The sequence below is a fragment of the Eretmochelys imbricata genome, chromosome 1 (assembly GCF_965152235.1).
Source record: "Eretmochelys imbricata isolate rEreImb1 chromosome 1, rEreImb1.hap1, whole genome shotgun sequence".
Classification (NCBI taxonomy): domain Eukaryota; kingdom Metazoa; phylum Chordata; order Testudines; family Cheloniidae; genus Eretmochelys; species Eretmochelys imbricata.
In genome coordinates, this window is record NC_135572.1 from 354,395,499 (window position 1) to 354,411,366 (window position 15,868).

General features: G+C 42.8%; 1 protein-coding gene across 3 annotated transcripts in view; it reads left to right on the top strand.

Moving 5' to 3' along the window:
* The window catches only part of FBH1 (F-box DNA helicase 1), a 54,328-nt gene that overhangs the window by 15,238 nt on the left and 23,222 nt on the right, over positions 1–15,868 (top strand). For 2 of the 3 annotated variants that reach the window (XM_077837389.1, XM_077837381.1), the window contains exons 7-15: positions 68–181; positions 2,050–2,144; positions 3,599–3,767; positions 5,398–5,626; positions 10,276–10,363; positions 10,799–10,885; positions 11,603–11,739; positions 11,991–12,090; positions 13,437–13,558. In XM_077837389.1, the coding sequence (XP_077693515.1) occupies positions 68–181; positions 2,050–2,144; positions 3,599–3,767; positions 5,398–5,626; positions 10,276–10,363; positions 10,799–10,885; positions 11,603–11,739; positions 11,991–12,090; positions 13,437–13,558 (1,141 nt within the window). The remainder of the gene's footprint in view (positions 1–67; positions 182–2,049; positions 2,145–3,598; positions 3,768–5,397; positions 5,627–10,275; positions 10,364–10,798; positions 10,886–11,602; positions 11,740–11,990; positions 12,091–13,436; positions 13,559–15,868) is intronic. The other variant, XM_077837396.1, reaches the window with a different exon arrangement.

Sequence of the window (15,868 nt, forward strand, 5' to 3'; positions counted from 1 at the left end):
CGTTTAATTGAGCATTGTTAAAGATCCTCTTACATTAGATTTGTTATGTCTTTATGTTTTCTGTTAGGTTTCACTACAGTATTTTCTACTGCTTGTATTTGATGGAGAACTCTTGCCCTGTTACTAAGACAACAAAGCTGGAAACACCCAGTTCAGATTGTGGAAGAAGCACTTGGCCCAGGTACTGCTCATGTATTTAATCTAAATGGGAGGGCCAAATACACAGATCCCTGTAAAGTCCTGGAGACTGAGCAAACACTTCACAGAAAGGGCTAGTTTACAGAGTCTCATTCTCACTGGCATCCGTCCGAGTAGCTTCTTTGTCTCATTGGAGTGTCATTACTCTGCCACAGAGGGAGAGCAGAATCAGACCCATAAGCTATAAAAATTCAACGTATTTTATTTTCTTACTAAAATGAGGGGTTTTTACTCATTACAATGACCGCAGTTGGTAAGAAGCATCTGTTAAACGCAGTTATCTGCCTATAACGTGACTACTGCTGGCTAAAATGACTGTTATCACTCCAAGTTCCTAGGGAAGACTCCTGCCCCCTCCCTGTCCATGGGGATGTTTTGGGGGATGAAGGGAGTGTGGCTGGTCAAATTTAAGCTTGATGGTCCCTTTTAGAAAAGCTTGTTTGTTTTGTGTGTGTGGCGCCTAGCACAATGGGGCCTTAACCCCCCATGTTGCTACCACAAAGGAAATAATTATAATAAATGCATGCTTATTATCATTGCCTGCTTATTCAAGAGAGGCAGTGAGGCAAACCAGCCATCAGACGTTTGCTGGCATATCTCTTGTCCACACAAACTCCATCCTGTCATCTGTATTGATACAAGTTGCTGAGAGCTTGCTACTTAAAGGAGAGATTGTGCAGTGGTTAGAGCGCTAGCCTGGGCCTTTTGAAATTCAGATTCAATTCCTGTTCTGCCACAAACATCCTTTGTGACCCCAGGCAAGCCACTTAGCCTCTCTGTTCCTCAGTTCCTCATCTGTAAAATGGGGATAGTGGCACTGCCCTACCTCACAGGTGAGGTGATGGGAATTCCTTAGATACTTTGAACACGTGGGATTCGACCCTCTTGTTTCCCAGCCCTTAGTTCCAGTCCCTCACCCAGAAATCTTAATTTAACTATGGTTCTTTCACAGTTGTAATCAGTAGAAAGGGAGTTTTCTGAGAATAGTCATTTGTTAACAAAGGGCTTTGGCAGAATCAGGAGGATATTCCTAGATGGAGGAATTTTCTCTTGGTATCTCACGCCAACTTTCTGAAAAAAGGTAGTTTGCTGTGTAGGTTTATTACAATTAATTATATTTTTATTTATAAAAACAACACTGAAATACTGAATTGCTTTATAAATGTTAATTAAACCTCACAACTCCTCTGTGAGATAAAGGATAACGATCCCCCATGCTACAGCTGGGGAACTGAGATGAAGCACAGAGAGGTTAAAGGTAGGGTGACCAGATAGCAACTGTGGAAAAAATGGGACAGGGAGTGGCGGGTAATAGGCGCCTATATAAGAAAAAGTTCCAAAAAACGGACTGTCCCTTTAAAAACGGGACATCTGGTCACACTACTTAAAGGTCAAATGTTGAAAAGAGCCCAAGTTCTATTTTCAGACGCGACTCAGAAGACTAAGTCCCGCTGAATTTTTTCAGTGAGATTTAGGAGCTGAAGTCATTTCTGGAAATGGGACTTAGCACCTGAATGACTTAGGTTTAAAGGCTCCCAAGTGACCTTATGCAAGGTCACACCCGTTCTTTCTCCCATCTGCAGTCATGTTGCTTTTTTTCTCTCCAATATCTGCCCATTCTACATGGTCCCCACTGCTACAACCCTCCTTCTGGCCCTTGTTATCTCTGGCCTTATATGGCTGTAGCCTTTTCCTGTCTGACTTGACTGCCCCTTGTCTCTCCCCAGTCCAGCCTCTCCAGTAGGAGGGCGTTGTAATTCCATGCTCAGGCATGTCGTTGCTATAAGTTCCTCGTCGGTTGTGTATTTTAACACAGAAAAATAATTGTTTTGTTCTTATTTTATTTCTTAGTAATAAACTTGACATAAAACTAACCCATGAACAGCAAAGGATCCTAAACCACACAATCTTGCCTGGTCAAGTAGTGAAAATTATGGCATTTGCAGGTAAGAAAGCTGACTGCGAAACAAGCTGCAGGGACGCTTTATCCAAAAAAAGAAATTGGCTTATTAGACAATTAAGCAAACTCCAGTTCTGATGTGTTTTTTCCTTTATTGGAGCTGAGGAGGTACACATGGCAAACACTGCTTACAGCTAACAAAAATGAATCAAGAGGTAGATTTTTGTGTAGAAATCAAATACCTATATAACCATGTAGGCAGGAAATAAGCAGCTTTTTAGAATACTCGTACACAACTCTCGCTCCTCATACAAGTGGAGTAAAAGAGGGTGTCTTGTAATAACACAAAAAAGAAATTAAGTGCAGTAAATTTTAAAAGGAAATAAATTTTTGACCTCACTCTTAGTAGCAGTATTGTGGTAGTGGCAGCTTTGGATTAGGGCTCCCTGGTGCTAGGCACTATAGAAACAGGTAAATAAGGCAGCCCCTGTCCTGGAGAGTACACAGACCAGGATAATATGGTGCAACAGGTAGAAATAATAGAAAAGGGCTGGGGGAGAGTGACGAACACATTACACATTGTGAAATGTTACGTCCTGAGGTCGCCCCCTTGGGGTGAGAGTGGGCACTTTGCTTACATCATGCATAGTTCTCTAAGTAGCTGCAAACCTCTGATCTGGGTCTGGGGGACAGTCCTTCAGCTGTGCCTTTTAGCGAATCCATCCCCTTTTGGGGGATAGAAAGCAGTCCCAACAACAGGAAAATAGTTCCATAGCCCTTTTTCTTGAGCAAAGGAGAGGGAAGTAATCTGTCAGGCCCCACAGGCAGTCGAGGTTCCCACTCTTCAGTGCATGTAAAGGCTGGGGCTTAATCTCGGAGCAGGGCTTCAAAACAGAAAAACAGATTGGCCCGTCTTCTTCCTTTGAGGGCCAAGGCAGGCAGCGTTTGCAAGATACCGGATCCCAGTCTGGGGCCCTTGGCTCTACTTGCTTCTGAGTGTCGCCTCAACTGCATGAGGTCCTCCCTTTTGAGCACCTGCCTCCAAGCCTGACTTGCCATGTGAGTTTGGTCTGATAGTGACCACAGGAGTTCCTTAGCCCCTGACTGGCTGGTGGGGTGTCATCTGTTCCACCACACCCACACAAGACAGTAAACTCAGCTTGCCACCTGTCTAGACAACTGGTGCAATTCATTTTCCCAGAATGTTCTCATGTCAGTTAGGTTGGCTGGAGTGTTTTAAAAGTATTGCGTGATTTTATAACTGTTCATAACACTTGTGGCTACAGGTTGAGATTTCCAAAGGGGACTTAGCCATGCACCTCCCATTAATTGCAGTGGAGGTTGGTTGGCTAAATGCTTTAGTTGACTTTGAAAATCTCAACCACATTGTGCAGACTAGGCTAATGATATAGGGGTGATGAAGAGTCTGATGGGCGAGAAGTGCTGGGAATACAAGTAGGATTCTGACACAAGGACGCCTTTCCTTCTTTTGTTCTTCAGGTACGGGAAAGACCTCGACTTTGATCAAATATGCAGAGAAGTTTCCCCATCTCAGCTTTCTGTATGTGGCATTTAACAAGGCCATCGTGGAGAACGGAAAGAGTGTCTTCCCCCCTAACGTTGTGTGCAAGACTTTCCATTCGTTAGCGTACGCGAGTGTCGGCAAAAAGTAAGTAGCGATCTTCTCATTTTCCTGTTCATAGAGCAGGGTGGGGCAAAGTGTGCTGTTCAGAATGTCAGTGTGTAGGCCCCAGCCAGCGCTTTACCTCTGTGGTCAGCAGAGAAACTAAGGATGCATCAGCCTCGGAGCTGTCGGATGGTTCTTCTACATCAGTAGAGGGCAGTGCGTGGGGGAAGTTTTCACTGCTGCCTCCTTGATAGCGCCACACTTCGAAGGGCACTTAATTGGCATAGAAACCTTTAAGGTATTTTAAAAGAGTGAATAAAAGAAATGGCCGTGGGCATCTTGCAGGGAATTTTGCAAAACATCCTATTTGAATTGCCTTTCTGTTTATGGGCATGACTTTTTATATTTCTTTTTCATTGTTTTGTGGTGGTAAAAGGAAAAAAAAAATGTCTCTTTCGTTGCTCCCTTATGAGATTTAAAGAAGACCTGTGAGGGATTTTTTGTTTTTTGTTTTTCCTTGTTTTTTTTACGCTAGAAATTTGTGTATAGTCTTTCCTGTCTCTTCTTGGATGAGCCTATGAATGACTGGATTGCTGGTAGGATTAAAACACTAGAGAAACCAATAATCAGACTTCCTTATGTCCCTTTGGCCACATCCTCAAAATTAAACATGTGCTTTCCTGAATTGGCTTTTGATGCCTTGTCTATATTAAAAGTCGCGCCAGTTTAAAATCACACCGCTATTTTAAACTGATTTAGTTAAACCAATGCAAAGTCCTGTGTGGACACACTCTTAATGCTGTTTAAACCTGGCATACATTGAGTTAGCTTTAGCCCACACAGTTTTGCACAGGTTTAACTAAATCAGTTTTAAACTGGTTTAAAGATAAACGAGGGCAACTTGGAATATAGACAAGGCGTGAGCGGGGAGAGGATTTTTTCTTTTGTTGAGACTGTTTAAAGTCTTTTTGCTGTTTGTTAAAACCTGTTTAACTCAAAGGCCTCAATAAACAATTGGAAAGAAAACCTCTTTTGTTAAAAATTCAGTATCTTCCACTCCTTCGCTAAAGGGCTGTGTGGGTGCCAAATCAACATATCCAGGTCCTCCATAAAGACCTCCAGAAAAACATGGAAGACCAGAATTGACAGCCCTGGTATTTCTAAGGTAAAAGGTGTGGAAGAAAAAGAGCCCTTCTTTTGAAATAGCCTTTCAGGACTTCTTAGATATCAGGAAGAAGCAAACAAGGGCTGGCATGCAATTTTCAACCCCTTACATGTCACCTTTAAACCAGTTTGCAACCAGCAGTTTTTGAATTCATTCATATAGGATGGCCCAGTGGTGGTGATGCTAGGCTGGGATTCCGGAGATGTGAGCTAAATTCCCTATGTGACTGTGGGCAAGTCACTTAGCCTCTCTGTGCGCCTCAGTTTTCCCCATCTGTAAAATGCGGATAACAGAACTTCCCTATGTCATAGGGCTGTAGTGCGGGTAGATACATTAAGAATTGTGAGGTTCCCAGATCTGTGGTAGTGTGGGAGGGCCATATAAATACCTTAGGTAGCTCCTCTTTGCTCTTTTCAGTATTAGTAATAGAAGGAAAGGCTACGTCACTTCTCTGATAAGTTTTCTTGCAAACTAATAATATGTTGGGTTTTTTTGTCTGTGGCACAGCTATAAAGAAAAAGGCAAACTAAATTTTTCCAACCTGTCACCCTACACGATCAGCTTCATCCTCAAACACCGCGCGGGACAATCTGTCTTCGTAAGAGCAAAGACAGTAACTCAGACGCTTGGAAGTTTTTTTGCTTCTTCAGATGAATTCATATCGGTGGAGCACACCCCCATATGGTGCAAAAATACACACGGAGCGAGGGTCCTAGTCTGTGAAGAAGAGAAGCAAGTGAGTTTTGATGGAGAGGCAAGAGTCCAGCGGGGAAGGAGTAGAACATGTGCATCGAAGCAGATTCCAGTGATACAGTGGTCCTTATGATTCAGCAGTCGGAAATTACCAATCAAATGCATTTTTCTTGTTTCCCGTGGGTTGGTCTATGGAAAAGGAATATGTCCTCCTTGTGTGATCCTCTAGAAGCAGATGACACAAGAAACTCATCGTAGCTCTGATCCAATGTCTTTTGAAGTCATTGGGACACTTTTCCAGTGGGTTTAGACCAGACTCAATATACGTATGAGGAACAGAGAGAGAAACTTGAGATCCCATGTATTTCTGCTAATATTTGGAAGGCATTCCAGTACTACAGTGTTGACAGTGGTATAAAAATAACTAGATAGATTTAAGAGGGCCAGTTCTGGCTTAAGAATACAGTTCATTTCCTCAAAAAGAAAAGGAGGACTTGTGGCACCTTAGAGACTAACAAATTTATTTGAGCATAAGCTTTCGTTGGCTACAGCTCACTTCATCGGATGCATGCAGGGAAAATACAGTAGGGGGATTTTATATACACAGAGAACATGAAACAATGGGTGTTACCATACAGACTGTAACAAGAGTGATCAGGTAAGGTGAGCTATTACCAGCAAGAGAGAAAAAAAAAACTTTTGTAGTGATGATCAAGGTGAGCCATTTCCAGCAGTTGACAAGAACGTATGAGGAAGGGGGGGGAACACGGGGAAATAGTTTTACTTTGTGTAATGACACATACACTCCCAGTCTTTATTCAAGCCTAATTTAATGGTGTCCAGTTTGCAAATTAATTCCAATTCAGCAGTCTCTTGTTGGAGTCTGTTTCTGAAGTTTTTTTGTTGTAATATTGCCACTTTTAGGTCTGTAATCGAGTGACCAGAGAGATTGAAGTGTTCTCCGACTGGTTTTTGAATGTTATAATTCTTGACATCTGATTTGTGTCCATTTATTCTTTTACGTAGAGCCTGTCCAGTTTGGCCAATGTACATGGCAGAGGGGCATTGCTGGCACACGATGGCATATATCACATTGGTAGATGTGCAGGTGAACGAGCCTCTGATAGTGTGGCTGATGTTATTAGGCCCTGTGATGGTGTCCCCTGAATAGATCTGTGGACACAATTGGCAACGGGCTTTGTTGCAAGGATAGGTTCCTGGGTTAGTGTTTTTGTTGTGTGGTTGCTGGTGAGGATTTGTTTCAGGCTGGGGGCCTGTCTGTAAGCAAGGACTGGCCGGCCTGCCTCCCAAGATCTGTGAGAGTGATGGGTTGTCCTTCAGGATAGGTTGTAAATCCTTGATGATGCGCTGGAGAGGTTTTAGTTGGGGGCTGAAGGTGACTGGGAGTGGATGTGTCATTACACAAAGTAAAACTATTTCCCCGTAGTTTTCCCGCCCTTCCTCTCCCCCCCCCATTGTTCCTCACACGTTCTTGTCAACTGCTGGAAATGGCCCACCTTGATTATCACTACAAAAGGGTTTTTTTCCTCTCTTGCTGGTAATAGCTCACTTTACCTGATCACTCTTGTTACAGTGTGTATTGTAACACCCATTGTTTCATGTTCTCTGTGTATATAAAATCCCCCTACTGTATTTTCCACTACATGCATCCGATTGAAGTGAGCTGTAGCTCACGAAAGCTTATGCTCAAATAAATTGGTTAGTCTCTAAGGTGCCACAAGTCCTCCTTTTCTTTTTGCGGATACAAACTAACACGGCTGCTACTCTGAAACAGTTCATTTCCTGTGTCTAACAAGTAGCTATATGGCTGAACAAAACTTTGGCAGTAGCTAGCTGTTTGGCTGGGATTTTTTATTTGAGTTTTGTGTCTTAACCCATCCATACATTGTTGTTAAAATCACGTCATGTTAACATTTTTAGGAAGAGTCTAGAACAGGTTTATTTTTAACCAGGGTTTTGGTTTTTATTTTTGTTTTTTTAATATTTTGAATGCCTGTAATGATCACTTAACAGGTTAATTTCGTCAAATACGTAATTTTTGATTTAGTCGTCCAAGTATCATAATGGAGATTCATTTCTAGAGACCAAAACTCTGTCAGTTGATAAAATGAATTTTCACAAGGACTTAAGTTCTTCAAGTTGTTTCCTGCAAAGCACTATTTTTAACCCTCAAGAAATGGGGTCTGGAAATGAGATAATGAGTCTTCCACTTCTAGATCACCATTTCAGATCCACCTCAGGTCAGAATTGGCTGACTGGAATTCATTTCACAGAGGCTACTAAATGACTGCATGCTGAGAATTAAATACTGGACTCAGTCCAGTTCCCAGTGACAAGTGCTGGCATATTAATTTAGCTGAAATATCTAAGCCCAAAAAGTTAACCGTGCCAACATGACTCTGTCACTATCCAACATTAAACAGTGTTAGACAAGGTGTGGAGTTGGATATACAGACCCCTCGATTTGTTTCATGGCAAACACACAAAGGGCTGGTCTACGTTACAAAGTTAGGTTAGCTTAACTACGTTGTTCAGGGCTGTGAAAAATTTCATGCCCTGTGCGATGTAATTAAGCCGACCTAAATCCCAGCGTAGACACCTCTAGGTTGGTGGAAAAACTTTTCCTTGACCTGCCTAGAGCCTCTTGAAGAGATGGATTTATTGTAGTGACAGAAGAACCCTTTCCATCAGTGTAGTGTCTATGTTACTGTAGTGTTCCTACTGTAGACATACTTTACGAATATGATGCTAAAATTTAGCAATTTATTAACTAAAATACAGGTGGTGGTGGGGGGAAGCTAAAACAAGTTATAAAGCAGTTTAAAATTGAAATTAAATGATTACATGAGACAAACTTAGTCAGCACTTATTAAAAGACCCTTTTAAAGAAAGGACATCAGTTAGAGTCTCTTATTTTGTTGGACAACCCTTCTAAGTGGGGAGGAAAGGCTTAGTTTTGTTGCTCAATTTAGAGATGTAAAGGATGGTTACTTTTCCTTCTTTTGACAAACAGATGCAAGGGGAGCAATAGACAGGATAGTAAAGGTGGAAGAAATTCGGCTTTTGTTGATGTTCTTGGGATTCCAGGCAGCAAGTCAATCATAGACAGACAGATGCTCTGGGTTGGCAGGTTAACCATGAAAGCAGCTCACTGGGCTCTGGCCCATTTCCCAGTCTGGAGTCCGAGATGTCATCTGGTTGGTTGGTTCCTCTCTCGGTTGGTTGGTACCATTCTCTCTCAGGCTTGGAGGGATGGGCTGTCTCATCTCATTGTGTTGGTGCCATGCGATACAATTGATTTCAGGATCAGATCAGGTGGAAAGCCAAGAGAGAGAGAACAAGAGGAAAAATAGTGGGGCAGAGAGGAACATACAAGGGAAGGAGAGGCAAAGCAGGATCTCGCGTATCTGTGCTGGTTCAGCAGTGAGGACCAGGTGTTCCTGTTGGTACATAAGGGTCTGGACATCACATTGATGTAGTGACCTTTGGGATCCACAGGTGAAGAACAATGTCCTTGGAGTGGAGTGGGACAGAGGTCTGAGGGCCTTCCCCCTCTTGCAGGAATTCCGCTAATTGATTTGCCAGTCCCTACCCCCAAAAATCTTTTATTAAGGGTCCTGAAAGAGGGGTGATGAGTGGAGTAGTCCATCTGCCCATTTTTCCCACCCTTTCCCATTTTGCTCACCCATGAGGCCTAACTTCTGACATGCCAAGCGTAGTCCATTGATTTTCAGTCCCACACCATTCTTGTTTACCAGGCACAATCTTAACACAGTCCTTGAGTTATATCAGTAGGCCTTTCTGTTTGGATTAATTCAGTGTCTCTCTCTTTTGTACCTTTTCTCATCAACATTTGTAATTGGTTATTGTGACCTTCTATGAACTTTCACTCACTTTTTACAATTGAGCTTAGAATTAGGGTAAATTTGTGGGCCCAGTTATTCCAACGTTGCCTGCCCTATACCACACAACAAGCAAGGAAACCAACCAACCTGTTCAGCTGGGACTAATGGGCAAACTTACCAGAGAGACCAAGGGATGAATAGGCATGAAGTCTGAACTTCCCATTCATCCTTAGAAGCCAGTGGGACTATTCCCATCCACAAGGTTTTGAAGAATTGGGGCCTAAATTTTAGATATGATGGGTGACAAACAAGAAGATTGGGGTGAGGAAGAAACAGTGTTACAGCAAAATGGTCACATGGTTACTCTTGATTGACACATGCATCTCCTAAGTTTCTGCTCCATAGAACTGTTGTTTTGGGCTATTTAAAAAAAAAATTCATTTTGTGGCATGGCAGACATGCGATTTTCAGGAGGGATTTCAGTTAGGAGTGGACAGATTTAACAAATAAGTTTTGGGGAGGGAGTTCCCCGTGCAGGGGGAGCTCAGTGTTATTGCCATGTGGAGGGTCCACACAGGAGGGAAATATATCAGGAGATGAGGTCAGAGATGAAAGCCAGGGGAAGAATGGCTATGATCTTTCAGGGCTATAAGAGAAACTGAAGCTTGATAGATGAGTCATTGGGATACCAGAGGAGGGACAATGTGATTAGGCACGACACAGACCGTAGGTTTGTCATCTCAGTTATGCTGAAGTAGTTGAGGCAGCAGAAAATGAAGTTTTGTGCATGAAAATCTACCTGGATTCTTCTGATGTTGCTTTCCAGATCATTGTTGAAGAAGCAAGACGGATATGGGACAATATGAAAATTCTAAATGGAAATACAGAACTGAATTGCAAAATGACATCGGATGGTATGTTGTCATAAAGATGCAGACGTTAAAAGGGACATCCTCAGTTTAAACAGCAAAAATAGTAGCACCTGCGATGGCTTTTACTGACCGCAATCAGAGGGAGAAGAAACCACTCTTTTCCCAGTTTGCTTTGTGCAAACAGCTCTTGTGTGCCTTCAGCAGTTCCTGGAGTATGGTCAGAATCACAAAACCTGTGTAATTATTTTCCCCTTTGGTGGTTTTGTGTTCCACGAGCAGCTAGGGAGAAGGCATCGTACAGGAGCAAATAAATAATATGTATAAACCCACAAAATTGGTGGTCAGAAACTGCTTTTAAAACAGTCTTTAAAAACTGGCTGGGTTTCAGATTGATAGTGTCTCATTAATCTGACAGTAACTTGCCCTTAGTTGTGACTTTTCCATCTGAAATACCTGACCGTCCGATCCTTCTTCCAGGGTATTTGAAGCTTTGGCAGCTTGAGAAGCCGCGGCTTTATACATATGATGCCATATTTGTGGATGAAGCACAAGACTGCACGCCAGGTGAGTAAGGCAGGAGACCATCTGAACAAATAATTACCTAATTAACCCCATTATTCCTGTGCCACCGATAGGAAATAAAGACACCGAGGGAATTGGTAACTGAGCTAGGAGGGGAACTTGGTTTCTATGCCTGTGCTCAGATCACTAACCCGCACATACGGACCTGGTGGTTTGGGGGTAGGCGGGGCGCATTAGGAGGAGGGAGAGAGGGGTTTTATGTTTTTCACAAGTGCCTTCAATTTCTGTGCAGCAGCGTCATTATTATTATAAGTGGTGCCTTGAGGCCCCAACCAAGATTAGGGCTCTGTTGTGGTAGGCTCTGTAGAAACACGTAGTAAGGGGACAATCCTTGTTCTGAAGAGCTCGTGGTGTCCATAAACAAGACAGACAAAGTGTGCGGGGAAATGGAAGGATTGTTCTCCTGGGTTTACAGTTGGAGAACTAAAACACAGATTGTGATTTTTTGCCTAAGATTGTCATACAGGGAGTCCATGGTGGAGAAGGGAATTGAACCCAGGCGTCCTATGTCCCAGTTCAGTTTATCCACAAAACCATCAATATGTTCTAATAATTTCTTGTCACTTATGTGGTTAAAGGGCTTGTTTATTTCCCAGTTGCTTGTTTGGGCTGGAGCCATTTTCTTAACCAGGTGAAGTTTGTTTTGGTTTGGCGAGCAGGTCCCTTTGAGTTTCGTTCATGCTTCACTTTTTGCTGCAGCCATCATGGACATTGTGCTGTCCCAGACCTGTGGAATAATCTTTGTAGGAGACCCACACCAACAGATCTATACCTTCCGAGGTGCTGTCAATGCACTCTTTGCAGTGCCACACACCCACATCTTCTATCTCACACAGGTAAGATTGGGCAGTGTGTGCATGTGTATTCCAGTGCTGAAGACCCATAGTTCTCTTCAGTAGTACGCTTACTTCAGTTTAAAATTTAAAGAGGAATGACCTTGCCTCTTCCAAGAGCTAGCAGCGAGAAAACATGTCTGTTAATCAAAGTGGGTCATCTTTGTTTCATAAGCTGGTGTAATTTCCCGTGTACTTTTGGTGTGGGATTTACCTTTTTGCCTGATCTCTGCTTCCTTTGCTCCATCTTGTAGAGTTTCAGATTTGGCCCTGAAATAGCTTACGTTGGATCTACTATCTTGGATGTCTGCAAGAAAATCCGGAATAAGATGTTAGTGGGTGGAAATCAAGAGGGTAAGAAATTAAATTGTGTTTGTACAGTGCCTAGCACAGGTCCTGATCCAGGACTGGAGCTCCTAGGCACTACTGCAATACAAATAATAACAATACATGCTTTTTAAAAAAAGTCATTGTGACTTTGGATCACAGAAACCCCCTGGGAGCTGCCACACAATGTGCCAAGACTATTTCTGCTCCTGCTTTCCTGCCCTGTCAGCTTAGGATTTCAGTGCCCTGCCTGGTTTGAGCCAGACCCACTAGCCTGCTGCAAACCCAGACCCAGGTCTGAACCACGTCCCCTAACAGCTGTAGGCTTCACTGAAAACAGTTTACAGAAGTGTGCCTGTCTTTAACACTCAGATGCCCAACTCCCAATGGGGTCTAAACCCTAAATAAATCCGTTTTACCCTGTATAAAGGTTATACAGGGTAAACTCATAAATTGTTCGCCCCCTATAATACTGATAGAGAGAGATACACAGCTGTTTGCCGCCCCCCCCAAGTATTAATAAATACTCTGGGTTAATAAGTAAAAGTGATTTTATTAAATACAGAAAGTAGGATTTAAGTGGTTCCAAGTAATAACAGACAGAACAAAGTGAATTACCAAGCAAAATAAAATAAAACCCGCAAGTCTATGTCTAATAAAACTGAATACAGACAAAACCTCACCAGTTCCAGTAAGCTTCCTTTTACAGACTAATCTCCTTCTAGTCCGGGTCCAGCAATCACTCACACGCCCTGTAGTTACTGTCTTTTGTTCCAGTTTCTTTCAGGTATCCTTGGGGATGGAGAGGCTATCTCCTTAGCCAGCTGAAGACAAAATGGAGGGGTCTCCCAACCCCCTCCTCTCTCCTATGCAAAGTCCAGCTCCAAGATGGAGTTCTGGAGTCACCTGGGCAAGTCACATGTCCATGCGTGATTCACAGTTTTTACAGGCAGAAGCCATTGCCCACATGGTATCTTGAATGTCTCCAGGAATACTTCTTATGTGGATTGGAGCATTCCAAGATGCATTGTTCCTTAAGTGCTTGTTGATTGGGTACTTAACTTTGCAAATTCCTTTCTCCAGAAACTGACCAAATGCTCTACTAAGGTTATTTAGAAATCAAGCCAGTACACGGCCAATATTCATAACTTCAAATACAAAAATGATACATGCATACAAATAGGATTAATAGATTCAGTAGGTCATAACCTTTACATAGGTATGTTACATGGCATATGTAGCATAGAACATATTCCAGTTATGTCATATGTATTCATAAGCATGTTTCCATAAAGCCTTATGGGGGCCACCGTCACAGTCATACTTGCTTTTCTTCATGCACTGGCTTACTGGGCCTTTTCTCCATCTCCCAGGTGATGTCAGAGGCAGCATGACTGGGAACACTGCTTTCTTATCACGGGGCAATTTGAATGTGTTTGAGAATGCAGTGACAATTACTGGAGGAGAGAGACCAACAAAAATACACTTGCTTGGGGTAGGGCAGATTTTTTATATTGTATGTGGAAGCTGTGAAAGCTTCTGGGGGAGGGGGCGTTGAAATGACTCTAATTGGGGGTCCTCCTCTCTCTAAGCAGTTTCAGTCACAAGTATAAACGCTTGTCTTGAAGTAAGTGTCCTAGATCCTCAAGAGTCCGTAAGAATGGCCATATTGGGTCAGACCAAAGGTCCATCTAGCCCAGTATCCTGTCTTCCGACAGTGGCCAATACCAGGTGCCCCAGAGGGAATGAACAGAACAGGGAATCATCAAGTGATCCATCCCCTGTCGCCCATTCTTAGCTTCTGGCAAACAGAGGCTAGGGACACCGTCCCTGCCCATCCTGGGTAAGAGCCATTCATGCACCTATCCTCCATGAATGTATCTAATTCTTTTCTGAACATAGCATATGATCTTGTTAAGTCACGAAGCAAAGTAATTCATGGTGAGAGCAGCTGCTCACTCGCTAATGGGAAAAGGGTATTATAGTGGATTAAGAGTAACAGCCGTGTTAGTCTGTATTTGCAAAAAGAAAAGGAGTACTTGTGGCACCTTAGAGACTAACCAATTTATTTGAGCATGAGCTTTCGTGAGCTACAGCTCACTTCATCGGATGCATTCAGTGGAAAATACAGTGGGGAGATTTATATACATAGAGAACATGAAACAATGGGTGTTACCATACACACTGTAATGAGAGTGATCACTTAAGGTGAGCTATTACCAGCAGGAGAGCGGGGGGAGCTGTAGCTCACAACAGCTCATGCTCAAACAAATCTGCTAGTCACCAAGGTGCCACAAGCACTCCCTTTCTCCTTGCGAATACAGACTAACACGGCTGCTACTCTGAAACCTACTATATGGTGAAACCAATCCGCACCTAATCAGGTGTCAGCTTTCTTCAATACACATGAACAAGCAGCCAGAGAACCAGTCTTTGCAGTCTTAACAGCCCACATAGATTGTTATATCAGAAGTATAAAAGAATAGACACTGACATTGTTCAATTCTAAAGAGTGTAATAAATCCTTGTTTTGAGCAAGGAATACAAAACACCAGCTACCTGCACAGCCTCACCACAAAGACCTTTTAGGGCCTCTTCTAGACACAATGATCCAGGCCTATGGAGTCAATGGAAGTTAGGAGCCTACATACCTCTGAGGATCTGGGCCAATGGGACAAACTAAGACATCTATATCTAAAGCCCCTTGTAGTTTGCTGCAAACTGGATGAACGTTCTGCAGCAAGGTCCTCAGACTCTGTAGTGCTCTGGTGAAAATTCTTCAAAATTCTGTAGTGGATATAGATGTCTTAGTTTGTCCCATTGGCCCAGATCCTCAGAGGTATGTAGGCTCCTAACTTCCATTGACTCCATAGGCCTGGATCATTGTGTCTAGAAGAGGCCCTAAAAGGTCTTTGTGGTGAGGCTGTGCAGGTAGCTGGTGTTTTGTATTCCTTGCTCAAAACAAGGATTTATTACACTCTTTAGAATTGAACAATGTCAGTGTCTATTCTTTTATACTTTTGATATAACAATCTATGTGGGCTGTTAAGACTGCAAAGACTGGTTCTCTGGCTGCTTGTTCATGTGTATTGAAGAAAGCTGACACCTGATTAGGTACGGATTGGTTTCACCATATAGTAGGTTTCAGAGTAGCAGCCGTGTTAGTCTGTATTCGCAAGGAGAAAGGGAGTGCTTGTGGCACCTTGGTGACTAGCAGATTTGTTTGAGCATGAGCTGTTGTGAGCTACAGCTCCCCCCGCTCTCCTGCTGGTAATAGCTCACCTTAAGTGATCACTCTCATTACAGTGTGTATGGTAACACCCATTGTTTCATGTTCTCTATGTATATAAATCTCCCCACTGTATTTTCCACTGAATGCATCCGATGAAGTGAGCTGTAGCTCACGAAAGCTCATGCTCAAATAAATTGGTTAGTCTCTAAGGTGCCACAAGTACTCCTTTTCTTATAGTGGATTAAGGTGAAGCGGTGAATATTCCCTTCTGTAGTGACACCTAATTTTCAGTTATACTTCTGTGAAGGAGGTAGTATCAAATCTAATTCTTAATTCCCAAGCTTCTCTAGGTGTACGTTGGTCTTTAAAAGTTATTGGTGCATATCAGTGCACTCAGCATTGCCCTAACTCCGCTGCTATTGAAGTCCGTGGTAAAGCTCCGATTGACTTCCGTGAAAGCAGAGTTAAGCCAGCACCAAATGCTTTGACTTAGTTCTTGTGGTTTCAGTTAACTTTCTTAATAGTCAAATTGTCGACACAGGAGCCTAGTGGCTTTCATCTGTTGAGCATTTT